The sequence below is a fragment of the Leucopleurus acutus genome, assembly GCF_964270905.1.
Source record: "Leucopleurus acutus genome assembly, chromosome: 2".
NCBI classification, from domain to species: Eukaryota; Metazoa; Chordata; class Mammalia; order Artiodactyla; family Delphinidae; genus Leucopleurus; species Leucopleurus acutus.
Window position 1 is genome coordinate 138,968,750 of NC_139143.1, and position 27,988 is coordinate 138,996,737.

Sequence of the window (27,988 nt, forward strand, 5' to 3'; positions counted from 1 at the left end):
CCCTAGAGCGCAAGCTCAGTAGTTGCGGCGCAGGGGCTTAGCCGCTTCATGGCATGTGGGATCTTCCTGGACCAGGAACTGAACTTGCGTCCCCTGCACTGGCAGGTGGATTCTTTTTTTTTTTTTTAATCTAGTCCCTCTGGATCCCAGAGAGAGTCTCAGTCTTCTTACCCAGCCAATCAGAGGAAGCTCAATCCTGCGCTTTCTTTTTTTTTTTTCTTCACATAGACTCTTTTTTCTTTTTTTACATATTTATTGGAGTATAATTGCTTTACAATGGTGGGTTAGTTTCTGCTTTATAACAAAGTGAATCAGTTATACATATACATATGTTCCCATATCTCTTCCCTCTTGCGTCTCCCTCCCTTCCACCCTCCCTATCCCACCCCTCCAGGTGGTCACAAAGCACCGAGCTGATCTCCCTGTGCTATGCAGCTGCTTCCCACTAGCTATCTATTTTATGTTTGGTAGTGTATATATGTCCATACCTCTCTCTCGCTTTGTCACAGCTTACCCTTCCCCCTCCCCATATCCTCAAGTCCATTCTCTAGTAGGTCTGTGTCTTTATTCCTGTCTTACCCCTAGGTTCTTCATGACATTTTTTTTTCTTAAATTCCATATATATGTGTTAGCATACGGTATTTGTCTTTCTCTTTCTGACTTACTTCACTCTGTATGACAGACTCTAGGTCTATCCACCTCATTACAAATAGCTCAATTTCGTTTCTTTTTATGGCTGAGTAATATTCCACTGTATATATGTGTCACATCTTTATCCATTCATCCGATGATGGACACTTAGGTTGTTTCCATCTCCAGGCTATTGTAAATAGAGCTGCAATGAACATTTTGGTACATGACTCTTTTTGAATTATGGTTTTCTCAGGGTATATGCCCAGCAGTGGGATTGCTGGGTCATATGGTAGTTCTATTTGTAGTTTTTTTTTTTTTTTTGGTGGTATGCGGGCCTCTCACTGTTGCGGCCTCTCCCGTTGCGGAGCACAGGCTCTGGACGCGCAGGCTCAGTAGCCATGGCTCACGGGCCCAGCCGCTCCGCGGCATGTGGGATCTTCCTGGACCGGGGCACGAACCCGTATCCCCTGCATCGGCAGGCGGACTCTCAACACTGTGCCACCAGGGAAGCCCCCTATTTGTAGTTTTTTAAGGAACCTCCATACTGTTCTCCATAGTGGCTGCATCAATTTACATTCCCACCAACAGTGCAAGAGGGTTCCCTTTTCTCCACACCCTCTCCAGCATTTATTGTTTCTAGATTTTTTGATGACGGCCATTCTGACTGGTGTGAGATGATATCTCATTGTAGTTTTGATTTGCAGTTCTCTAATGATTAATGATGTTGAGCATTCTTTCATGTGTTTGTTGGCAATCTGTATATCTTTTTTGGAGAAATGTCTATTTAGGTCTTCTAGGCTGCCTGTTTTAAGCACGCAATCTTGGACACCACCACAAGGGGTCAGACCTCCTCCCCTCCCCCTCCTCTTCCCCCTCTTACTCCTCCTCCACCTCCCCTTCCCCCTCAACTTCCCCCAAAAGGCTGCAGTCCCCACTTGACTTGTTCCTCAGGGGCTCTTGGTCCCGATTCTGGATTATTTTAACCAAGACCAGATACATAATTTGCAAGGCCTAGTGCAAAATAAAACAGCATGTCCCTTGTTCAAAATAATATTAAGAATTTCGGGACTGCAACAGCAGAGCATTAAACCCACCGTGGAGGCAGGGGGCAGGGGCCCTATTCAGTTGCACAGGTTGCATACCCACAAAGCCGATCCTGATTCTAACCTAGCTTCTACTTCCCTAGATCAGTAACAATTGTACAAGACACAGAAAGGTGCTTGACAGCTTCCTGGACAATGATTCTTCTGTTCTTATTTTCTAAGGATCAGGAGACCTACTGCTTAGGAGACAGCTTCTCTATTTAATGAGAGTCAGTAAGTTGTGGGCTCGTAAGATGGATGAAGCTGCCCCAATAGCCAATGCTGACTTTCTCCCTTTCTGTTAAATGATTTCCGATGATTACGTGGTACTGTTTTCAGCGGAAAAGATTTTGGTAGTCTGCCCTCCGAAAGGTCATTGTTAAGACAGAGAACATGGTGAGAAAAAGTCAAGGCTATAATCAGCCCAACTTTACCAAAAAAAAAAAAAAAATGCTACTAAATTTAACATACAAAGCTTGTTCAAAAAACAATAAGAACAATAACAAACTAAAATTATTATTATGTAAGTACTATAACTAACTACCAGCGACTACTCTAAAACCTTTACAAAGATTTATAAATCTTCAAAAAACCTGAGGTGCAATATTAGAAACCACGCTCACTTGCTTTCACAGAAGGGCTTGTTTCACTCACCCATCTCTTTTGTGAAAAAGTTTATCTATAAAGAGCGGAGTTTCAGGTGGAGGGAGAGCCATACAAGCAAACAAACCCAACTACTTGTATGACCTTGAACAAGTCCCTTTCCCTTGCTGGGCCAGGTGTGCTCACCTGTAAATAAGGTGAGTGGCCCAGATGCCCAGAGGTCCTCCTGACTCTGCAAGTCTGTGACTCCTTCTGCAGGAATGCAGGAGAGTGTCCTCCTCTCCACGCAACATTCCTGCATGTGCTACCCCAGAGCATTAGATGGACAAGCCACGAAGTCTAGCACAGCAGATATTAAACCTGGCCGGCAGCCCAGACACCTGAGGTCTAGTCCTAGGTCTACTCATCACTCCCTCAAGGTATGACTTGAAACAAATCATCACACCACTCTGAGCTGCAGTTTCCTTATCCATAAATTTATCAGCAGATACCTAAGGTCCTTCTTTGTAAGGCACAATGCCTGGTATCTAGAAAGTTCTCAATGTTTGTTAGTTGTTTTCATCATATTGTTATCAATTATTATTCCCTATTCCAGTAGTTCCCAACAGTTTCAAGTAAGAAGACTCCTTTTAATGCAAAAAATCATGGAGACTCCCCCTCCCATCTAATAGGTTTCACATTTAGTATCAATTAATTAGGAAAATATGGAATATCAAAAAGTCACTATAAATTTTTATTCAGTTCATCAGAGCACCATTCATATGTGGTGCTTGAAAAATATGAAATATTATTTGGCAATCATTGATGATTCCTGATTCTCAGAACCCTTAGGATGATTCTGAGGACCTGAGCTGAGTGCCCTGTGCCACCTGCCAGCTCAGAAGGTCCAGTCCATTGCCAACTCAAACCCCACCTTCAATCACCTCGACTTCCCAGCTCCTCTTCCCCTCTCTCACTGCTCTTACCATACTACCAAGATCTAAAATACAAGGCAAAAAGAGAAATATGTGTATACAGCTTTTGGAGCTGAATAGATAACTATTTGCCCATGTTTCTGCCTTTAAATCTTTTTTTCTCACAAAGTACACTTTTCCAGGGTAAAAATTTTTGGCCCAGTCCTGAGTAAACTCTTCATAATTGGATTTTACTATATATTAGGAAAAAGTACAAAATACTAGAATATTAGAACAGGAATCGTTCTTTAAAGCAATGCTTATTCAATTTTAATTTGCATACAAATCACCTGGGGATCTTGTTAAAATGCAGATTCTGATCCAATAGTTCTGGAGAAGAGCCTTAGACTCTCCATTCCTACCTAACAAGCTCCCAGGTGACACAGATGCTGCTGGTCCACAGAGCAGGGTCCAGTCCCACTACTTTGAAGAAGAGAACTTGAGGATCAGAGAAGGCAAATGTCTTGTCTGCAGTCACACAGCTAGTTAAAGGCAGGGCTAGGAGATGAATTCAAGTTTGTTGACTTTTAGGCCAGAGCTCTTTCTGCTATGCCCTAATGTCATCCTTTCTCCCTCCCCAAAAAACAAGTTACTAAAAAAATCTCATTTTCTTACACCACACGCACACATATAAATAGACACACACGTGCGTGCGCACGTGCGTGTGCGCACGCGCGCACACACACACACGCACACACACACACATTCCCTAGAGGACAGAGGCTAGATCATAGTCTCTCCCTCAGTTTCCAGCTCAGAGTCTTACAAACAAAAGATACTCAAAATAATCTGTGTCAGTGGGTTAATCTGATGGGGTGGAGAGCCATATTCTAATTAATGTCTTTACCTTTTTTCCCCTTTTTGATTTCTTTAAAGACACGCTTCTGATCAGCTAACCCATGTCTCTAAAATTGTCTGTACCTATATACTCTCTAAGTTTTCCCTAGAGGTACTTTTCTAAATTAAAAATTAATTTACTGGGAGAAAGTTCAAAACAAGCTATTATTCTAAATCAACATTTAGGGAGGAGCTAAGGGGTTTTTATCCCAATACCAGCAGGGATTTTATGTCCCTTGAATATCCTTTGCACTGGACCATTTAAGGCACATGAAGTGTTTGAAGAGTTGCACTTAGCAGCCTAAGTGTTCAAACAGGATGGCTTTAAAGCCTCCCCCGCCCTCCCCCCGTTCAGAAATCACTCACAAGCCTCCTGGGGCTTTCAACTGTATTTTAACAATCTGAAGAGTTCGAGAAATCTTGCTCCATGAAATTACTTAGCACAGGCCCAAGTACATAGTATGTCCATGAAAGTGTCGCATCCACCACCTAGAGTCACACGTTCTCCAGGTTTTCAACAGAACTTTGTTTAAAAGGACAGAAAACATAACCTCAAAGGGAAGAAAAATTGGCAGCATTTCGGCTGTCTCACATTCTGATTATATTCTACCACTTGGTTAAAATTAACAAGTTTAGTGCAAATACTTTGGGTTTGGGTCTTGCCACACTTAGGAAACCAAGAGGACAGAAAGGTAACACTTAAAGGTAAAACTAATTTTCCCCCTTGCAAGAAGAAACAGCAGCAAAGCTCCCAAGCCTCAAGAGCTCCTCTCAGTGGGGCTGCTGATGGTTTCTCACTGGAGGAATGTAATCCATCAGCCCCCTGGAGCTCTGGCCTGGCTGCCAACCCACCCACTCAACCTTCCTGAACCTGCCCTTTCAACCACAAACTCCCCTTCCTGGCACGCAGGGCTCTGGCTCCCCTTCACTGTACACCATCGGGGCCAGTGTTCTGACGGTTCTGCACATGTCCAGGCGGCCTCATGACAGCAAATGACAGCCTCGTCTAGGGGCCACCACTCACCGTTCATATTTCTGTTAAGGCATAAACCAAGACGGATTCTACTTCCTCTGGTTAGTTGTCTCCCCGCATCCTCTCTGCCCACCGCCATGGGTTCCACGTCCAGGAGCCCCTAGAAAATGGATCATGTTTTGCTCCTGATGTATCCCCGGAGCCCAGCACAATCCCTGGCGAGTAGTCAGGATTTAGAAAATGCTAACTCTTTTATCAGATAATATTGGTATGTTTCCTCCACTTCTCCCTTCTGGCTCTCTGCTTCTTCCAGTAGGCATCTTAAAAAGGTTTTAGAGCTGGAAGGGGCAGTCAGGCCATCTTATTTTACAGATGAGGAAATTCAGCTCAACCTTCAAGGGATGCGGTGTCCCAGTTAGCGGTCCAGCTGGACAGAGCCTCTCCAGCCTCTGCCGTCCGTGGCAGACCTACCCCAGTCCCTCCTCATTCCCTGCCTCCAGGCCAGGGAGCAGGGCTGGTGGGCCACCACCCCACCCGGCAGAGAAGGAGATTTGTTCGTTCGTGGCCCAGTGCTGGAGGGCAGGAAAGCCGAGTCCCACTCCAGACTCCAGCACTGAGGAATTTTAAAGGGTTAATTCTGACCAACGTCAGCGTGGGCCTCAGGCTTCTCACCTATAATATGGCAATCTGACCTCAGAGTTATTGATGTTTACTGTGTGGGCTCAGTACTTGCCAGGCGTCCGGGAGCAGTGTGTTAGTTCATCCTCACCAAAGGCCATGAGGTAGATATGATTAGCACCTAAGTTTTATAGATGGGGAAACTGGGGCTTTGAGGTTTGCCCAAGGTCACGGTGAGCTGAATGGGTTTACCTGACTCCCAGGCCAGTATTTTGACTTCTGTCTCATTTCACTTTCTCAGGGGCCCCTTTAACTATAAGAAGCTATGACAGTGAGGAAGGCCTTCATGGGGCAAACAGGAGGCTCACCCCCATGCTTCCTGTCCCAGCAATCAGTCCTCGCCCTTACCTAATTGCATTAGCGGCAGTTCTGCCTAATCCTAGGTGCACACAGTGAGAGACAGCATTCTTTCCCTGGGGCTCCGCTTCTCCTGAGATTAGCCACCATCCCCAGGAGGCTGTTATCCCAACCCCAGGGAAGGACGGAGCTTATCACAGGAAGCCACTGTCACGCTGGGGGAAATAAAAGGCAGACTGCACAACTCGGGTGTGATCACAGGCACTGGATGTGATGCCAACCGGATGGGTGCACACCTGCCAGTCGTCAGCAGGTGACAATGAAGCAACTACCACCTCTGCATTGTCTGGAGGTGCCAAGTAGGACAGCAGCAAGCACTCAAATTAGAGATCGTATCCTGAGCATGTCCTAAGAGCATTCCCGAGAGCAAATTCCCAACATCCGGCGCTGTGCCTGGACCAGAGCAGGCGTTCCCTCAGTTGACAAACAGATGAACTTACTGACCCACCGCCATAGTTGTGGAAGCAAAGCATTCCTCACCAGAAATAAAAGTGAGTACCCAGGCTCACCAGCAATTATTCGATTTGAGATAAGTTCCTTCTCCTCAGTTTTCCCATTCTACAGCCCCAAATAATAACATGCATCTCTCCAAATCCCCCAGGATTTACCCATTCATCCCACAGGACTCTCTAACAAAGGCACAGAATAATTTTTAAAGGTACAGTTATTTAGGGTCACTTACTTAGAAGTTACTGAGCACCTACTATCGACACAATGCAAAATTAGAGAAAACTGCCATAAAAGTCTAGGTTTGGGGATGACAAGAAGCCTGGGATTATGGAAGACAGTGGACTGGAAGTTCTAGGACCTCAACTGATTTCTTTAGGAATGTGAGAAGCCTCGCCACCAACTTCACCTCAGAGTTCCTTAATCTTTCAGAAAAATGCTTGCCAGTTCTATTGGATACTGAAATTGATTCACCATCGAAGACATCAGCAGAAAATGAAATTTCAGAGAGGGAACAGAGGAAATTATATAAGTTGCAAGCTTCTATTTCTCTCTCATTCACTCTCTTTTCAAGAGGTTAGGAAGGAGACTTGGTATACTAGTGTAGTAGTGGTAGTAGTAGTAATAATAATAATGGAACATTTTCATGGTGATATGCAGTTCGCAACATCATTTCACCATATACAATATATGTAACAATATACATATTTCTCAATATACATAGCAATCATCTGAGATTTTATCAGCCCATTTTACAAATCAGGAAACTGAGGCCCAGAGAGGTTAAGCACCTTGCCCAAAATTGCACAGCAGATGAGTGGCAGGCCAGGCCCAAATCCAGACTTTTTTTCTCTCCAAACCATGCAGTCTTTCCTCTGTGCAGGGCTGCTTCATACACCCTCATATAAATGAGAGCTACTTCTTCTTCCCCAGTTATCTGAACGCTTGACTTGTTGCTGAGGATGCCTTAGTTTCCTCATCTAAGAAATGGGTATAATAATAGGGCGTACCTAATGGGGTCATTGTTAAGTGATGCTTGAATATTGCCTGGCACACAAATGTTACTAGTGATAACAGAAGCAATTGCTGTTGGATTGTTCATTGAGAACACACTCCCACTCCAAAGCTTTTGTACACACTAGTCCCCTCCTGGATGTCATCCCTCCCCCGCCAAACACACACACGGCCACAGTGCTCATTCCTTCACCTCCTGTAGGTCTCTGCTCAAGAGACACTTTATTATAGAGCCTTCCCTACCACCCTATACAACAGGGCCCACCCCACCCCATCACTCACCCCATCACAAGTTCTTTTACTCTGTTTCATTTTTCTTAGCACTTTCTCTCACCTGATAAAGCATTTATTTCTTTATTTTCAGACTCCCTCCTGAATAGGGTCTTTGTTTTACTCACTGCTTCACCCCTGGCATCTAAAACAACGCCAGCCACATAAATATTTGTTGAGTGAATAAAGGAAGCCTCCTGGATCCATTCACCAAGGAATGGAGACAAATTCTTGCTTGTTATCTGACCCTTCAATCTCAGATAAGACTTTAAAGTTTACAATATATTTTTACTTTCTTCATCTCCTTTAGTCTTCCATAATCTTCAGGGATGGAGTTATAATCCCCACTGCACAGATGCAGAAACTGAGACCCCAGACCTCAGAGCAGAGCAACTTTCCGGAGAGGCAGAGGCCTGGGCTGGCTCCTGAGCCCTATCTCCATCCAGCACTTAAATGTGGTGGGTCTCAGCCTCCCTCTGAGTTATTCTGGCCATGATGGAGCAACTGAGGTTCCCAAGAAGGGCTGGCTTACAGAGACGGGCCCAGGAAATGGCTTTTATCACCTAGTCGGGCACCAGATATCATAGAAGGTAGACTTTTGTAAACACATTTGTCAAAATAAACCCATCTATTATTATCAATAATATAAAAAATGCACTATGGGTTATTGTTTTAGGGCCTCCCAGACACATGTTTTCCAGGGGAGCACCACCCCCCCGAGACACCTTTCCTGACTCCCCCCTCTGCCAACCCAACCCAGCGCCTTGCTTAGCTGCTCCGTCCTCCACACTTCCAGGACCTGTGCCCCTGCCTTACTTCACAGCCATCAGCTTTCAAGGCCAGCCACAAGACAAGCTCCCAGGAGAAATGCCTGGAGCCCCAGGCCCCGACCCAGTTCCTGACTCCCAGCAGACCTCTGTGTGCATGCGGACCAACTACCCCCATGAAAGCCACCCAGCAGGGCAAGAAATAAAACAGCCCAGGCCTTTCTCCTCCTTCACTACTGCCTCCCGCCCCAAGAAACCCAACTGAAGTTTTTTGTTAAGCTCTCTTTTCTCTCTCCTGCTTGAAGGAAAGGAGGCCTGGCCTGAAGCAGATGCTTCTAGGGATTTAAGAAGAGGTGCTGTGGGAAATGCAAAGACAGGCAGGCCTTTCTGGCCATATTTACATCCCAATTGCTTGCGAGTTCAAAATTTAGAGAATTTTTGCCCCTCTGCTTACGAAGAGAAAGAAGAGAAAGTAAGAGCTCCCCAGGGGATATTTCCCTAGGAATGAGAACTTTCCAATTTCCTGGAGAAAGAAAGGGGAGGGGAGAGCAGAAGGTCAAGAAAGGGGACCAGGGGAGGGAGAAGAAGGATGCTCAGTCAGGGAAGAATCACTGGCCGCCCCCATCCTCAGGCGGCCCTCATAGCCCTGACCTGCCTGTGGCCTCAGGCACTGTGCCCTCTCCCCTGTGGCAGGATGCCAGTATTTCCCACATCTTCTCTCAGAGTATACATGAAAGAAGAGAAAGAGGAGGACCTTAAGGGAGAATTTTAATTTGTTGCCAATTAAGGACAGAGTGACCCTAATTTATGGCAGCGGAAGCCAGAGTTATCACAGATCTTCCATCTTGGGAAAACAGCTCAGCTCTCAGCTGCCCACTTCTCCCCTGCAAAATAGAGCCCACAGCAGGTTTGATTGAGTCCAGATTGGCTTTTTATGGGGTTAGATTCCTCATCTTTTGGAAGAGATCGCCTTGAGATTTTCAGCTGTTCAAAGATGCCTTTTCAAATTGCTAGACGGTAATAGCAAAACCAATTGGAATGTTCCCAGTCTCTAGGAAGTAAGGACAAAGCTTAGTAAAAGTAGGTAGAGTTGATTCAGTTGGCCCCTAGGCACTGTGCTGGCTGTGATGCAGACTCAAACCCTACCCTATGGAGTGTCTGATCCGGTGACAGAGGAGATATCACAAAAATAATAACTGCACAAATAAATACCTAATTAAAACTCGTAATGATGAATATTTTTAAATACAGGGTGCTATGAAAGCAAGTAGGGTGGGAGCCCAATCTAGTCTGGTCAGTCAGGGAAGTGACGTTTAAGCCAGGGCCGAAGAACTGATGGGCTGGGGAAGGATGTTTTTGTGGGAGGGGACAGCCCATAGAGAAGCCACTGTGTTGCAAAGGGGTCCCATGACACCCGAGAGGGGGCGGCAGACAGACTGGGAAGGCCCGCCTGAAAGCCCTGTCAGAGGCTCCTTGATAATATGTTTGGGGATACCCTCTCACCCTTTCCCTCCCCCCACTTAATTTCTTTAAGACAAAGTCTTTAGGTCTTCATTTCCTATTGCACCAACCGCTGTGAACTTCCTTCTGGATGCTATACCTCTCTTCCTCTTTGCCATGGACACATTTTCATTTTGACCTTTTGCATTTTCAGAACAGCTCAAATGTAATCAGTATGTCTTGGGCAGTGCCCAACCCTAGCAGTGGGAAGCACTCTGGTGTCCCCGCTTGCTGACTTGGACCACTGAGGACACTGCATACTGGAGAAAAGCAAATTAATATCGGCTCTCCGTGTCAAGCTCCACCTCCTTCAGAAACCCTCCCAGTAATTCCGAACAATGCACACCTCTCTCCTCCTGGATCTACAAAACTTACCGCGTGCACCTTCCTCGTGGCACTTAATTACATTGATTTTAGCATTCTCTCAACCCATATTTGGTGATTTCCTATCAAGTAAAACATGCTCAACTAGACAGTTGTTAACTAACAAAGATCTGGCCCCTGCTCGTGAAGAAGTGGGTAGAATGGAAAGTGGCTGGTTCTATGACACTGGGGAAGTTGCGTAATATCTCTGAGCCTCAGTTTCTCTTGGGAATAAAAGTGTGACCTGGGCTTCCCTGGTGGCGCAGTGGTTGAGAGTCCACCTGCCGATGCAGGGGACACGGGTTCGTGCCCCGGTCCAGGAGGATCCCACATGCCGCAGAGCGGCTGGGCCCGTGAGCCATGGCCACTGAGCCTGAGCGTCTGGAGCCCTTGCTCCACAATGGGAGAGGCCACAGCAGTGAGAGGCCCGCGTACCGCCAAAAAAAAAAAAAAAAAAAAAAAAAAAGTGTGACCTCCTCTTATAAATACACGTGTATTCAAAACACTATCAGAGGTTATCTCTGAGGGACAGGATTGTGGCAAATTTTGTTTTTGCATTACATTTCTGATTTTGTTTTTAGTGAACACACATTTTCTCATGAGAAAAAAAGCATTCAAACTGTTTTCTTTTAGGTTAACAAAGACAATACCACTTCATTTTCTTGTGAGGATTAACAAGGTATGATGTGTGCACGGTCAGGACACAATAACCTCACCCATAGCAGAATCTATGGGCTCTGAGCAGAAGTTCTGGGAGAGACGGAGGAGAGATTGGACTCCTGCCACACCTCTCAGTAGCGCCTGCTCTGAATATCAAAGTCATTCTCTCCTACACGCCAGCTCCGTTCTGGGGTAGAGACATGGCTGAGGGCATCTCTCAGCTTTCCCACCCTAAAGGGGCTACCCCTAAAACCCAGGGTTGGACTATGATTATTAGCCCCTCATAGTGAGGGTGGTGGGCAGGGGTTATCACTGGCAGTCTCCCCGTAACAAGGCTGGAGTGTGGACAAAAGCAGCTTCTTTTCCCAGTTGACAAAGGGGCAGAAGGAGGAAGTAAGGGGAGAGAAGTTTAATTCAGGGCAATAATTTTGGAAAGACAAAATAATAGGATTCCACCGCAAAATACAGAATGCCTTGCTTGATTTGTTGCCTGTAGTAGATGCTCAATAAATGATGGTGATTATTATTACACCACTAACATTGAGGTTTGGGCTAAATCAGCATAAATGAGTGTGACTTAGGAGGCTTGTGTGGGAATGCTGGCTGAATGTGAGGGCACCGGGGAAAGACGGGCAGAAGGGTGGACTCCTGAATGTGGGAGCATTGGGGGTTGAAGAGCAAGATTTCAGGGAGGGGCTTCCCTGAAGGCGCAGTGGTTGAGAGTCCGCCTGCCGATGCAGGGGACACGGGTTCGTGTCCCTGTCCGGGAAGATCCCACATGCCGCGGGGCGGCTGGGCCCGTGAGCCATGGCCGCTGAGCCTGCGCGTCCGGAGCCTGTGCTCCGCAACGGGAGAGGCCACAACAGTGAGAGGCCTGCGTACGCCAAAAAAAAAGAAGATTTCAGGGAGGAGAGATGGACAGGAAAGAGCTTGAGCCAGATGTGTGGAGGGGGGGAGGGAGGGTGCTAAGTACACAGATTCTAGAGGCTGCATGATAGAGAAAGGGGCCTAAACAAAGGCCAGAACAGTGAGTTTGATTCAATGAGTTATTCTCATGCCATATGGGGATATCAATCTTGTCTCCCTGACAAAAACAGTAAACTTCCTACAGAAGAGAATCTAGCCATGTATTTCTCCTGCATCCACTTTAGTTGCTAAAAAATATTTAACCAAGTGGAATCGCCAGTGACTTCCTGGGAGTTTACACAGGACATGTCACTCGGCGGGTAAGGAGCTGTGCCTCCTGGGTCCCTTCTTTCCTTCTCTCCTCTACACCAACACTCAGCAGACAGAGCCACTGGCCTGTTGATTTGATTCTGTGAGTCTGAGGGAAGCCACCTTCACCGGCATCCTGGACTGGTCAAGAAACTTTCTAAACCTGAGCCCTGAGGCTGAGAGGTAGGAGGGTTATTTATAAAACGTTTTGACTAACGTATATATAGTTTTAATCCCAACACATCCATAAAATCTGACAATTACTCCTTTAAGAAAAAATCAAGTTGCAGCCAGTATAAGGGAGCAATGCATTACTTTCATCTTGGGGAGGGAAACCAATCAGTGCTGGAAGTGCTGGACTCTCTCTACCCCTTGACTTAACTACTCCTTGCAAGGCACAGTCGGATACGGTGACTTGCTGACAGCTGGTAGAACAAACTGGGCATGCTCAGCTCAGATCCTCCCTTGCTCACTGGGTAGGAGAGATGCCCTTTACCAGGTGGCCCCTGGGAGGCCCCCACTGCAGGTTCTGACCATCTGAAGACTACCTGGCCACAAGCAAAGCACCTGACTCCTTGGCTTAAGGACACCAGATGTGAGTGGGCAGAGCGTGCTATGAGCAGCATAGAGCAAGAGAAGGTACCTCACCAGTAGATTAAGAACATCGTCAAAAATTGTTACTGCTTGTTGTCAGCAGTCTACACAGCTAACCTCAAATAGGCAATATTTTGCGACTGAAAGTTTCTAGATGACACACGGCAATGCTCTGAAGGAAGGAGGTAAATAGCCACCATGGAACTAAGCATTACTTTCTTCAACACTATTTTTTCTTTTTTTTTTGTGGTACGCGGGCCTCTCACTGTTGTGGCCTCTCCCATTGCGGAGCACAGGCTCTGGACGCGCAGGCTCAGCGGCCATGGCTCACGGGCCCAGCCGCTCACGGCATGTGGGATCCTCCCGGACCGGGGCACGAACCCGTGTCCCCTGCATCGGCAGGCGGACTCTCAACCACTGCGCCACCAGGGAAGCCCTAAGCACTACTTTCTTAAGGCACGCCTTTCAGGGGAGCCCATGTGGAGAAGCATCACACTGAACATTCAGGTAGGGAAAAGAAAAACAACAAATCCTGTGCAGGAAATGTGAAAATTATGTAAAAACCATGACATACCAGATCGGAGTGAAATCCAAGAGGTGAGGAGATAATCTCTCTCCTGGAGAAAAAGTGAAATGAGTTGCTGTGATGGATACCTAACGCCATCAGGAAATGGTGTCAATTTTCCTGGAAGAACAGATAGGAGCCTTCCAGGAAATCTAGGATTTCAGGCAGCAGGATCTGTTCTTACCTCAGGCTGTTCAATCTTCACGAAGCTTAAGAAAGGTCCCCATCCTGAAGAAATATTAATATAATTATAACCTAAAAGTTCTAGGTGCTAGGAAGGTCTGCCCCAGGGATGATTATATTATAAAAGAAAGGTTCTGAGGTTTAGAAATTTTGCTCCGTCATGTCCTGGGAAAATCTCAAAGGAGGCAGTGCACTCTTGCTGCTCTCCATTTAATTCACAGGAGTAGCTGCAAGCACATACTGAACACCACCCAGGCACTGTACATGCACTTCCTATGGTCCTCCCCACCCCGTGCAGGTGGGCACCATTATGCTTCCTGTTTTACAGGTGAGGAAGGTGAGTCTCAGGGAGGTCAAGTCATTTGCTGACCTGGCCAGAAATGGTGAGCCCAGTTTCACAGCAAGACCTTCTGATGCCAAAGCCCTTCTATTACTGGCTCCACTGCATGCTGCAATCACCAACCACTTAGGAAACGCCTTGTTTTTAAGTAACTTCTCTCAGTCTGTTCGCAAGTGAACTTTCTTAGATTACAGGAACCCTAGCTCCAGGTTCCATCCACAAATGCCTCACAACTATTTCCAAAAACCATAGCTGATTTGAGGAGAATCAGGCAAATTCATTTACTGGTAAAACTGCAGTGACAAGACGTAGAGTCACGAATTCCAGTTTCTTAATGTTTTTTTGGCCACGCGGCTTGCAGGTTCCCTGCCCAGGGATCGAACTCGCACTCTTGGTAGTGAAAGCGCAGAGTCCTAACCACTGGACCATCAGGAAATTCCCCCAGTTATTTAGAGCAGAAAGCACTAAAAGCCTTAAGTCAAAGAGGCTGGGGGCTTCCCTGGTGGCGCAGTGGTTGAGAGTCCGCCTACCGATGCAGGGGACACGGGTTCGTGCCCCGGTCTGCGAAGATCCCACATGCCCCGAAGCGGCTGGGCCCGTGAGCCATGGCCGCTGGGCCTGCGAGTCAGGAGCCTGTGCTCCGCAAACGGGAGAGGCCACAACAGTGAGAGGCCGCGTACCGCAAGAGAGAAAAAAAAAAAAAAAAAAGAGGCTGGGTTTCAGGCAGGCTCCACCAGCTGTAGTGACTTTAGGTGAACTGCAAACCTCACAGGCCTAATTTTAAAAGGGAGAGAGAAAGAAAGAAATTCTATTTCATTGGAATATTTGAAAAATTAATGGTAATATACATGAAATAATTTTGTAAGCTGCAAAGCCCTGTGCAAATGGAGGCTTCAATTATAATTATTTTGACTCAGCTATTTGACTGGGATCTTACAGAGAATCTGAATCATCAGGTAGCATTTTTTTTTTTTTTTTTTTTTTTTTTTTTTTTGTGGTACGTGGGCCTCTCACTGTTGTGGCCTCCCCCGCTGCGGAGCACAGGCTCCCAACATGCAGGCCCAGCAGCCATGGCTCACGGGCCTAACTGCTCCGCGGCATGTGGGATTTTCCCGGACCGGGGCACGAACCCGTGTCCCCTGCATCAGCAGGCGGACTGTCAACCACTGCGCCACCAGGGAAGCCCGCATTTTTTTTTTTTTAATGAGATGTAAAATAGCCTAATGATCAAGGACAAAGCCCCGGACTCGGGACAACTACGTTCAAATCCTGGCTCTCCCACTTAACTTGCTGTTTGATACTGATCAAGTTACCTACCTTCTCTGTACCTCAATTTTCTTATCTGGAAAATGGAGCTAATAATTAGTGCCTACCTCATAGGGTTTCCCCAAAGACAATTCAAGTTAAAATAGTTAAAGAACTTAAAATATTTCTTGGCACACAGGATTCTTGATGTGTATTACTCAACTATTATGATGTTCATCACTCAGGCAAAAGGTGGACTGAGATTTCGTAACCTTCACTACAAAACAAAACTGCTGCAGCAGAGGGAATAAGATACATGATACCTTTGACAAGCAGCCCTGAAATGTACTGGATTTTTAATTCTCTGGGACGCTCTTTTGGAGAGAAAAGTAAGTTATCAGGCTTCCAGTAAAGCCCTGCTTCTTCCTCCCTTCCCCTGCTCCTTTCATACGCAAAGAAACCACGAAGGCACCACTCAAAGCCCTCTTTCCTAGGCATTCTGCATCTGTAATTGCCAACTCTGCACTCTCTGGCTGCAAAGTTATTTCACAAATGTCTATTTTATTGCCCCTAAAAGGTAAACTCTACAAGGGCTAGTCATAGTTCTTCTAAAATCCCCACAGTGCTGAGCACAGCGCTACAGACACCGTTTGTGTGCCATAACTAATTGGGGAAGGAGTTGAATTCACTGGAAGGAGCTCAGACTCCCTGCAAAGTGGTCAGATGCAAGCTAGGTCTGAGCCTCTACTCCTCCTCCCAAGCCCACGGCAGATGCTGCTATCAGATCACAGCCTTCCCTCCCAGAGACCCTGGAAGAAACCTCAGAATCCTTTTCAACACTGCACCACAGGCAGCCAATACAAATTGACTGGAAAGATGAACCCCTTTTGCCATTTCTGCTTCCTAGGCACTCGTTAACTGAGTCTCTATAGCACTGGGACTTTACCACTATTATCATAACTACCACACACTCTGCTGTACAGAGCTGTTGACTTGTATGCCTTCGGTAAAACAGTGACTTTCAAACTTTTGATCATGAGAGCTCAATAATAACCCAAATAATAACCCAAATCAGCACTTACCAAACTGAAGCTAAAGTTTCCCAAAATACTCACCAGATTAATGTAATGCACTCTGATATTTCCTATTATATTCTATCTAAAAATAGTGATTCAGACCCACAAAATTCATCTCATGGTGCACTATGGTTTACAACTATATGATAGATAGATATAAAATGTTAGTTATAGAAATAATGTTACGATAACATTAGCAGCTGTAACTGATAAGCCCTGAAACAGCCTTCACTTCAATAGAAGTTCATTTCTTCCTCACATAAAACCTAAACAAGTGTGGACTGGCAGGTGGCTTCCACCGGGCAGTCATTAGGGTGGGTTCCAAGCTGTTTCCATTTTGTGGTGTCTTCAACACATGACTTCTAGAGTTCCCACATACAGGATCATAGCAATCCTGCCTGGGAAGTTTTTTTATGGATCAGGTGTACAGGTGACACTCATTGATTTCAACCTCATTCCACTGGCTAATATTTAGTCACATGGCCTCCGTTTAACTGCAAGGGACCTGCGAAATGTAGTCTAGCCATGTGCCCAGGAAGAGATGAAACAGATCTGATGATCAGCTAGCAATCTCTGCCACAGACTTGCCATTTGAAAAACCCTCCAAGGGAAGGACCTAGACTTATTCACCTTTATGTCTCTAGTGACTAGGAAAATATTTGGCTCAAAGTAAGTGCATAGAAAAATGTATGATCAGAGAATGAATGGGGAACATGGCAGGTCCCGGCTAGAGTTCCAGAAGTGTTATGGTTTATGATTAGGCTCCGTGATTTTCTCCAAACTCAGGCCTTTGCAAATCCACCCCCCCCCCCCCACACCCTGCCCAAAGCAGAGCTGAATCCAAAAATCTGGATTAGGGCAGGTGGAGAAGAGACCAGAGAAACTGTGTTCCCTTCTGTTTGGGGGCTGCACAGCCACTTACTCTTCCTACAAACCACACGCCTGTTGAAAAGGTGCACATCAGAACAATTAAGAGCACACAGGCTTTCGAGGCAGATTAATCCTGACCAGGCCTCTCTCTGGCTACAGAACTACAGCTGAACACTCAGCACGCTGAGCATCTTCCATACATTATCTCATTGCATCCTCACAATAAGCCACTGAAGGGCACAGATTTCTCCCTCTGACCCTCCAATTCCGTGAGTGAGAATTAATGTCTTCTACCCCTGTGTTCCCCAAGTTCTTTTTTCACGACCCTTTCCTATAATTCACTTATGGGAGAGCCAGTTGGCATGTGGAGGTACATATCTGTTCATCTTGCCTCTCCAATTACACTTCAAGGACAGTGGAAATAGCATACACTTGAGAGTCCAAATACCTAGGTTCAAATGCCAAACCCAACTTAATAGTTTTGTGAGGTTGGCTAAGACGCTTACCTCAATACTTGAGCCTCGATTTCCTTATCTGACAAATGGGGTCAGAAGTCCAACCTCAAGGGGATGTTGGGACATATAAACCTAATACCTATAAAGAACTATGCCTGGCACATAGTAGGTTCTTTAAAAAGTAAGAATGTTCCTGCTCTATCTCTCCTTGAGGGCAGCGATAATGTTTTACTCCTGGGCACAAACACCATATCTTGCATGTAATAAATATAAAACAAATGTAAGTTGAAATGCATTAAATGACAAGCTTTACTGTTGAAAAATAAAAATAAAACCACAAGCCCGGTCTTGGTCTTTAGACCGGGTTCGTTTTTATCTCCCCTCCCCCTTCCCACACACTTCTTTACTCTTCTCTCTTTGGGTAACGTGAACTTTTTTTTTTTGTACTCAGAAATTTTAAATGGCTAACAGAGCACCTCAGGATTCTTTCCTCCGGCCATTATCCTTCTCTTTCAAGTTGTGCTCAGCAAGATTATTTGGATATTGGAGCTAAAAACGGTCAGATTACAAGTGGAGGTCCCTGAAATGTAACATTCCCCATTGCAGGATTCTGGAATTACACCAAGCACCAGGGAGGGGTTGCTCTTCCCCAAAGAGCTCACTGTTCTGAAAAAAGCCTTTGTTTTAAGGCTTTGCAAAACTGCCCTGTGGAATCTTCTCCAGTCCAGGTCCCCAGCACTAGCCTGGGACTGCTCACATCTAGAGTATCTATATGCTCCCTGTAAAAAAGAACACTCAAGAGTCCTACCATCTTGAAAAAATTGCTGCTCTCTGAGTCTTGGTTTGTATCTCACAGCACAATGCTCATTGTTTTGGAACCACTTGTTCTGATTTCTCCAGCGAACCCTGCTGATGATAGCAGCTACTAGGTCTGTGGTGCTGTGTAAAGTGCTTTATGTCAATTATCTCCTCTAATTCTTACAAAAACCCTGTGAGTCAGATATTACTGTTATCCCCATTTTGCAGAGAAGGAAACTGAGGCTCTGAAGGTCAAAGAACTTTGCCTAAGGTCACGCAGCCAGCAAGCAGCAAAGCCCCATTTCAAACTCTAGTCTATCAGGTTCAAATCCCATTCCATTTCTGTTACTCCATACTGCCTCTTTAATAGGCTATAAAGGAAGGTTCTTTCTGTACAGAAATACTTCAGAAAATAAACAGCTTGGACTGGTTGATCTTTAGGTCCCTTCCCCCTCTTAAAAAAAAAAAAATCTATGGTTCTATGAGAGAAGGAAAAAAAAAGGAAATGTAAGCAGGCCAAACATTATGAGGGTTGGCTTATCAGTATTTCATAACAGCTTTTGGATCAAAACTCTACAGAACCTTATTTATGGACAGACAGTGACTGTTACGCAGAACCTTTTTATACAACCTTTTCATCTGAGGATATTGTAGCCTTCTACTGCCTTTCTATTAGTGAGAGATGGGGTGTGAAATTTGCTGGCCCTGCCAACATTATCCCATTAAATTATCTGCCCTCTTTCAATGTAATTCACTCAGGGGCAACAGTTTGAGACTCAGGCCCTGTGGCTGTTCATGCCTGGGCGTTCTGAGGGGGGAGGTGTGAAGGAAAAAGTTCAGGTGGTGGTAGCATCCCAATGACATAACATCAATCCACGTTTCACTGCCTTACCAAAATAAAGTGGATGCCACAATTATCCCATTCCTAAACAAACTGAAAACCCCAACCGAGCTTACTGCAACAAAGAGAGAGCCTTTTTACTGCTGTTTATTTTTATTTTGTATTCGTTAGCTTTTTAGATATTCCTGGCATGCAAGTCAGGCTCCGTGTAACAAGCAGCTGCATTTAGTTAAGGATCTCGAAGAGTTCCCCCAACCCAAAGCCCCCACCCCATCATCCCCCCCTTCAACTCCAGAGAACTTTCTCAGAATCATAGAAGACGATTCCTTTCTGTCTGTCTACAGAACAGACTCTCCTGACACACCTTGGGGACTAGGTAAGGCCAAGCTGAGGCTCTTCTGTTTGAGAAAGAGTCCTCGGAGACTTGAGTGTTTCCCAGATGGGGCTGGATTTGCGAGGGTCTGATCCACATCAGGAACTTGGAGTTGGCAAGCCAGCTCTCCCACTAGAGAACACTCTAATAAATCACCCCTTTTCAGCCTACACCCCAAGTTGTACACCAAGATGCAAATACAGAGGCACTTCATCAAAATACATCTCATCGCTGGTTGGAAGGAACTGCCAGACACACTCCTCAAACCGCATCCAAGGTGCAGTTCATTACAACAATATAATTCCTCCTGATCAGAAGTGCAGACTATAGAGGCCATTCCGGTCTATCTCTGAGTTACAGCAGGTCTTGCTCAGGCAACTCCAGCACAGGAAGGAAAACTGAAATTGGCTGTCTCCAGTCATTTATTATAACCCCTAGATATGGCTAAGAGAACATCCCTTTGCTGCTCTTAGAAAACCTGGGGAAAAGGCACCTTTGGCTCCTACATAACATAAAAATACTGTAAATTTTAAGACTTAAACCAGGAGAGACTGTCTAGGGCAGCAGTTAGATAAGAGCATGAACTCTTAGCCTCTGTAAGGCCAGCAACGCCACTTCCTAGCCATGTGACCTTGAGAAAGTAATTTAACCTCTCTGTGCCTAAATCAAAATGAGCTAATTATGCCACCTCCCTCATAGGGTTGTTGTGAGGATTCAGTGAGTTAATACTTGAAAAATGCTTAGAACGGTGACTGGCCTATTGTAAGGATCATGCAAGTGTCTGTTAAATAAACTGTGCAAACACCAGCATCTCAGAATGCTTGGGTTCAGGGAAATACATTCCTGGTAGAGGTCAAAGGATTTGACACCATTCTTCAGCTTCTCTCAGGCCCAATAACAGCCGGCCTGGTGGGAGAGAAAGCAGAAAGTGAGGAGAGATAGAGGCCCCATGGATTGTGCAGATCTGGGCTAAGGCCCAGGACCCCCCCACACCAACCCTCAACCTTTTGCAACCTACCCAGGAAGGCAACTCATTGCCCCAAGCACCAAACACTCCAAATCAATGGTTCCTATTTTGGGGGGATTGCAGTTTCCTTAAAAAATCAGATTATAGCTAGAAACACACAACCACAACAATGCATATTAAATTTTGTGTATTATTTCTGGGGGGTTTCCTAGCCTTAATTTCAGGTACCCCAAGTTAAGACCCTCTAGGCTGGGTGCTCTTCTCCAGTACTTGCCATACATGGTTTCATTGAGATCTCGTAACACTCAGGTAAGGCTGAGAAAAATTAATCACCATATCCAGTATGTGGCAGAGAAAAGATTCAAACCCATGTCTGTCAACTCCAACACCTGTGCTCATAACCATTAAGCTCTACTGTTCAGTTCTACTATACTCCCTTCATACTAGAAGATGAGACAAGAAAAGGAAAAATCCTTGAAAATACGCCATGTTGAGTTTTTAACTAGGAAAAGCAAATAACACAGCAATTTTACGTACAACCAAAAAAGTTATTCTCCATTCATTCAACAAAAATCTATGGCCCACTTACTATATACGTGTATAAACATATGCCATTTATATAGATATACATGTACATAATATATAGTCTACAGAGCATTCCTTTCTCCATAGGATGCTGGGTACAATTTTCAAAAATACTTGAAATGGGGTATGTGGTACCACCAAACCACAGCCAAGTTGAACACTAATGAATGCAAGTAACACACCATTTAGAAACTTTCAAGTCTCATTTGAGGCCTATGCTCACCATGCAGGAGATGGGGAGAGGAAAATACAGACCAAAGTTAAGTTTGTAAAAGGACTCCTAACTAAATACCAGAAAGATAATCCCAGGTATCAGGATAGCAATACAGCCATCAGGTATATTGAATCAATATTAAAAATTAAATATTCCCAACACACTGCCAGAGGCAGATGGACCACACCCCTTCTTAATTAGGCCTCTGTGTGGCTCCCCCAGGTAGGATTTTCAGGTATCTCTAATAAAGATGCAGCTGAATGACTTGGTCTCCAGTGTTTTCACCAGGAAAGCTAACAGTCCTGTTGCCCTCAAGAGATTCTGATCCTAGAAGCCGACAGGACAGGCACCTATTAAAACATCATTGGAAAGTTTACAAAATGACAGCAAACAGTAGCAGGCCACCCCTCTCTGACTCCAAGCAGCCAAATCACAGAATCTACAGGATTCTGAGAGGCCTAGGTGGGTTCTAAAGGCCCTGAGCTCTGGGTACAGTTATCACGGCTTCAGCTTCTTAGAGAGGTTTAGCTCCAGTTGGTAAAAGGAAGATGGGGAGAAAACAATGAACAGACCAGAAAAAGCAAACGTAAAGGTTTGCTCCTCCTGGCTAACAAAATAGAGAAATGATGGGAGAAATGCTGAGCACTTTTAAAATAAATAAATAAATGAAACATATCTCCCCTTAGGCTGATTTCCTGAGCCTCTGGCTGAGTTACCTTAAGAATCTTGGATCAGACAAGGTAAATCTGAGTTCCACTAGAAGGCTTCTCCCCAGAGAAAATATCAAGCATTCACAGAAATAGAAAGGGATTTATTAGACAATAAATAAGACAGTAATAACTGATTTTAGCTCAATATTGAAGAGCTCAGAATAGGCAATACTCTTTCTTTAAAAAAAAAATTTCATGGGAGAAAAAGAAACAATTTTAATTCATACGCATGGAGGTCCCACAGAAATGGGACCTAAGAAGTGGTCAAAGCTGGCAGCTTTTTATACTTTTTAGACAAAGAAACAATAAATTTGTGAGGAATTTTTTTAAGTTTTTTTAAGCCTGTAGACAATTAAACAAGACAGAATTTGGGTGATTGCCGATAACAAAATTGTCTTACACTCAGCAAAATCATTGCCTGTACATTTATTTAAAGGCAGATAACCAAGGAAAGGTGGACTGTACCCTCCCTCCCCCCTCCCCCTCCTTCCCCATGATCTAAAAGCAACCACCTTTGAAAGCTTATGTAGAAGTAGAGTGAACAGAGGATATAACCGAAGTAATCAAGGCCCCACGCTAGGAGCCTTCCTTGCCTTAGCTAGAATCACCCTGGTTATCTCCACCTCAATTCACCGGGCAACCTGACATCAGAAGGATGTTTACAATGTTTTAGGCAGCATGGCCCCTTCTTTACTTTTCACCCAGGTGTGTGGCATGGAACCAGATGTTTGGCATCAACGAAGCAAACATCCATGTGACCAAGCTGTTTACATTTCATTAGGATTTTTCATCAGGAAGGTGCACTCCCTGCTGATGTACATCTTAATTACAATTAGGAGCTGTATTTACCCCGAGGAGCCTCCAGATTAGCCCAACCACACTATAGGATCAATTTCAGAATCATCCTCGGAAAATGTGGTTCCCACTTCCCCAAAGTCATCTCTAAGAAATCAAAATTCACCCACAACTTCCTTCCAGAGTGTGTTTTCTACTACGCAAAATATTAGCTAGATTTTAGTCTAAACTAATTCTGCATAGTCCATGTAGCGAATAGATCTTTTCCCCTCAACTGCTAAATAGCCCAGAGCCTTTTTTTCCTAAAGCCAGCGTTAACTTAAAAATGAAAGATGCATGATAAAAGAGCATGGGTTGGGGCTGCGAGTGGGGGAGGGAAGAATCCAGGGGCTCCAGCACCCCCTCAAGGGATGCATGTTAAAAGTGAGGCCCAAGACCCTGGAGACTTTAATCAACTTTCCCCCTCCAACCTCCAAAGAATGAATCGGCTGTCTCCACAGGCGCAGCCGGGCTCTTCCCTCTCATTGTGTACCGGCTTAGACGCAGCAAGGATCCCAGCTTCCCGCAGCGAGCTAAGACGCTCTGGCTTTCGGTGAAGTCTTTCTCTAACTGTTGAGATTGTCTTTGGAGATTACCAAAATCAAGTATGCATTAGCTGTCTTTTCCCCCCTTGTTTGTAACACACACACACGCACACACACATGCACTCTGGAGCAGCAGGCCTCCTCTGACAGCACATTTTGCACAAAGTGGCGGCGGCGGCAGCGCACACGTTGTGGCCTCCATCGTGACCCTCCAGAAGGCCGGCGAGCCGGGGACGGTGGAGATGCGAGGCCGCCCGAGCCCCAGGAGGACAGGGCTTTTGTTTGGGTCGGTCTGCGGACAGCCTGGGCTCTCGTAGGCACCCCTGAAAATACAAACTCCCTTCTGGACCACGCTCTCCAAGGCGTCTGCGGTTTGGGAGCAGGATGGACTTGCCTGAACACCGGTTGGAGTGCGTTAGGGGTCCGGCGAGAGATGGGGGGGACGAAAAGCATCCCATCGCCCCACGACCCCCAACCCCTCCACGCTTCCTGTCAGCGCTGACAACTGCGGCTGGGCGCCGAGGAAGAAGTCCCCGGGCGCACCCCCGGCCCACAGCGGGGCTCCCGGGTGAATCCCCTCGCCTGCCTCACCGACGCCTGGAGTCGCGCTGGCAAGACCCCCGACGGGGCGCCGGCCGCCCCCCGAGGCGGGCGCGACGCTTCCTGTCTGCCAGCGCCGGGCGGGCCGGCGGGAGGGTGGCCGGGGCCGGGCGGGCCCGCGAGCCGGCCGATGCTCCTCTTACCTTGGGCAGCGGCCCCACGCGCCGCCAGCAGCAGCGCGGCCAGAAGCGCCAGGAGCAGCGGGCGCGCCCCGCGGCGGCGCGGCCGGTGCATTCCTCCTCTCGCGGCGGCGGCGGCGGCGGCGGCGGCTCCCAGGCCGCGCGCAGAACATCCACGGGCTCTGCCCGGGGTCCCGGCCACCTCGTCCCGGCCGCTCTCCCCACAGGATGCCGGGGGCGTCTGAGAAGTTCTTTGTTCCCTCTAACCTGCTCCTTCGCCTCCGCCCGGCCGCTCAGGACCCCGTAAACGCGGTCCCTCCCCAGCCCTCTGGCTGCAGCCTCGCCGCGTCCGGACGGTCAGTTCAGTCCCGGGCTGTCGGGGTCGCACTCGCGGACTGAGAGTCTCGCCGGCTTGGGCTCTGAGAAGAGCGCGCCCTGCGTCCGGCGGCTGCCGTCCCGGGGCTCCCTCCGTGGCGGCCGCGGCGGCTCCTCCTGCTCTGCGCGCTCGCTCTCTTGCTCTCAGCCTCCCTCAACTTGTCACTTTCCACCAACTCTCCAGCCCAGCGGCCGGGCCCCGACCAATGGCAGAGGCGAGCCCAGGCCGGCGACCCAGCGCCCTCTGCTGCTGCCTCTCAACACCCGCACCGTCCCAGACGTCCCAAAAGTCGTTTCTCCCGCGCCTCCCCTGCCCCACGACAGCTCAAACCTGTGGCGGGAGTTGAGCCCAGCGGGCCCTTGGGGCCATTTGACAGAAAGGGAAACCGAGGCTCAGGGACACTTGTCGGGCTTCGCAAACCGGTTCGTGGCTGAATGACTTAGGAGACCCAGATTCTAGCGGCCTCAGCTCTACCACTGTTAGCTGTGTGGCCCCGGGTAATAGAACGTTTAGTGATATCATGCAATTTCCCTTCTGAGTTTCTCTTTGACCCAAGTGATTTATGTGTTCCCATTTTGTCTTCAATTTCTAGTTTCACTGCATCGAAATCAATGTCATCTGTACTGTTTCTTTATGGAGATGTATTGAGGATTTCTCTGTGGTCAGTTTTTGTCAATGTCCCCTTGGTCTCTTGAAAGGTGTTTTTCTGTCTTCAGAATGTGGAGATAGGTGACTATCTCAATTTGACCTTTATATTATGTTTCTTAGGCCTTCTGTGTCTTTGCATATTTTTTCGTCCGGTTGCTTGGCCAAAGGGGTCATTAAAGTCTCCTACTAACAGTATGTTTTTGTCCATTTCTCCTGGTTAAGCGTTATGAATTTTATGGTACATAAATACTCATGACCTTGTAGAGAGGGCCTTTGATCATATGGAATGGTGAGCACCTGCTGGGTTCCAGGCCCTGATTTAGGCTATGAGAATGCAAGAGCAAAAAGAGACACCAGTCAGTCTTGGCCTAGAGGAACACCGAGAAGCCCACAGTATAGATAATCATTTCTTGAATGCCTCCTGTTTGCCTAGTGCTTTGTGTGCATTTAGCTCCTGAATCTTCCATTGACAGTTAAAAAAAAAAAAAGTCATTAAAAATTTTTACATCTCTTTGCACTTTTACATAGATTATCCTCATAATACAGTTTTGGAGATTGAAATGCAAAAAAGAGTAAGTGACTTGCCCACAGTCACACAGACAATGGATGGCCAAGCCAAGACTCAGTCTCTTTGCCATGATGGGCCTAAAAGTTCTTGGCCAGAGCCTAGCATATAACAAGCACTCAATGAGTGACGGTGGTTATTATTGCTGCAGCAATAGCCTCTAAGTACCTAGCTTTAGGATTTTATAATGAGCAGTCACCTCATTGAAGGCAAGGACTTTGTAGCCCACATTCTGTCCCAGCAGGTCCTAGACTCTAGGCTCGTGGCCCTCTGCCTTCAGGCAGGTGAATGACTAACCCATGTGGGACAAACAGTCACTTATTCTTCTCAGGACTTCAGGGCAGGAGTGTCCCCAGCTGCCTTGATAGCTTTTCCCCTTTCTATCACTCTGACCTGAGGTCAAGGAATGATGGACAGAGAGGCCTTGGGTCAACCAGTTTATCGCCCAAATAGGTCTGTCCTCAAGTTTCTCTGCCTGAGACCCATTCAATCCTGTCTCAATTATCTCCTGTCACTTGCCTGAGGAACTTACTGCACAAGGTTCTCTTGTTAGAAAACTGTCTTTGATGGTCGGCCTCAATACACCATGGTCCAGAAATCAGAGGAATCTCAGGACACTGCACATTGCTGAACAGTCTTCCGTCGTCTACAGAACAACACTTAGTTGCCAGACAAGGAGCCTTTTCTGTTCTACCTACCCTGCCCCCAAACTCCAACCCATAACGGCTTGGCCCAGGTATCTTAGGTAACAGACGGCTGCCAGTGCTGAGTATACAGAACTTAATGGCACTTTTATCAGTACTTAAACCTTCCAGGAACTTAATCACAGAATCATAGACGTGAGGAATGTGACAGCTGGAAAGGGCCCTGGAAATTACCCCCCTTAACATTTTATAGGGGAGAAACATGGGAGTCAGAGAGGTGAAACTTCCTGGCCCAAGGTCCCACAGCTGGTCAGAGCCAAAAGTGGAACCTGCATCAACAAGTCCAGACCCAGGTAAGCACTCCCTCAATCATCCCAGATCCCTGGAAGTTTAGCTGTAACATACTAGTTCCCAAAGGATAGGCTAGAAAAAGGCTCTTCCTGTTTAAAAAAAAGACAAAGGAAATATTTATGCAAGTTCAGTAAATGCCAGTGCTGATGAGTACAGGCTGCCTGGGTGCATGCTCTAGCTTTTCTTGTCTCTGCTGAGTGACCGTGGACAAGTATCTTAGTCCGTCTGTGCGTCAGGCTCTCGTCTTCAAAGTGGTGATGATAATAATAGTACCTATTCCATACTGCTATGAATGTTAAATAAGTTAACTCACATAAAGTGCTTTTATGAGAATCTGGCACAGAGTAGGCACTTAAAAAATGTTATAGATATAATAACACTATTATTTTATTATTTACATACACGAGCTTACTTAGGCCATCAAAATTCCCATGAGGTCGGTGTCATCTTTATTTTTCACAGACGAAGAAATTAATCTAAAATGAGGTTAAGAAACTGGCCCCAAAGTTGCTTAACCTCTTTCATTAGTTAAAAGAAAATACAAATATATACTTCACAGAATGGGAAATTTTAATTAAATAAAAAATGTGACGTGCTTAGCACAGGGCCTGATACTGAGCTGCTGCTTAATAAATGTTTTTATCACTCTCAAAAAAAAAAAGGAAACAAACTTGCCCAAAGCCATAAAATTAAGGCAAAAAGGTAGGAGTCAAGCCTAAGTCAAATCTCTCTACATTATACCCAAGTGATGGGATGTGTGAAAAGATATAAGCAATAGAAATGTTCCTCTTGCAGGCCTTCTATGGACCTGCCCTCTTCCTTAACCACTCCAGTAATTGACGCAAATGGATCAGATAATCCAGGAGGAGCCACTCTCTTCAGAGTCCTGGCTCCAACTATGAGGTACCAGCTGAGGTTCCTGCTGCTGAAGGAGGCCACCATCCACCATGGCCTCTCCCACAAGCACACACTCATGGCTCTGTTTATTATCACTGTGGACACTTAGAAGGCACAACTATGGGTAAGTCATAGTGCGAAGGTAGAAAAGGAGCAGGATAGTGGCAAATCAATGGGGTCAAGTGCCAAGGAGAATGTAAAAGAAACTACCTTACATTTCAGAAAGTTGTTGGAGAGAGAG

The 27,988-nt window shown here is 46.2% G+C and overlaps 1 protein-coding gene across 1 annotated transcript in view; it reads right to left on the minus strand.

The window, feature by feature from the left end:
• ROR1 (receptor tyrosine kinase like orphan receptor 1) overlaps positions 1–24,381 on the minus strand; it is a gene marked incomplete at both ends in the record, with an annotated part of 406,574 nt that extends 382,193 nt beyond the window's left edge. Inside the window, one exon of the mRNA XM_082833145.1 lies at positions 24,291–24,381. Within this exon, the coding sequence (XP_082689271.1) occupies positions 24,291–24,381 (91 nt within the window). The remainder of the gene's footprint in view (positions 1–24,290) is intronic.
• Between the last annotated feature and the right edge of the window lie 3,607 nt (positions 24,382–27,988).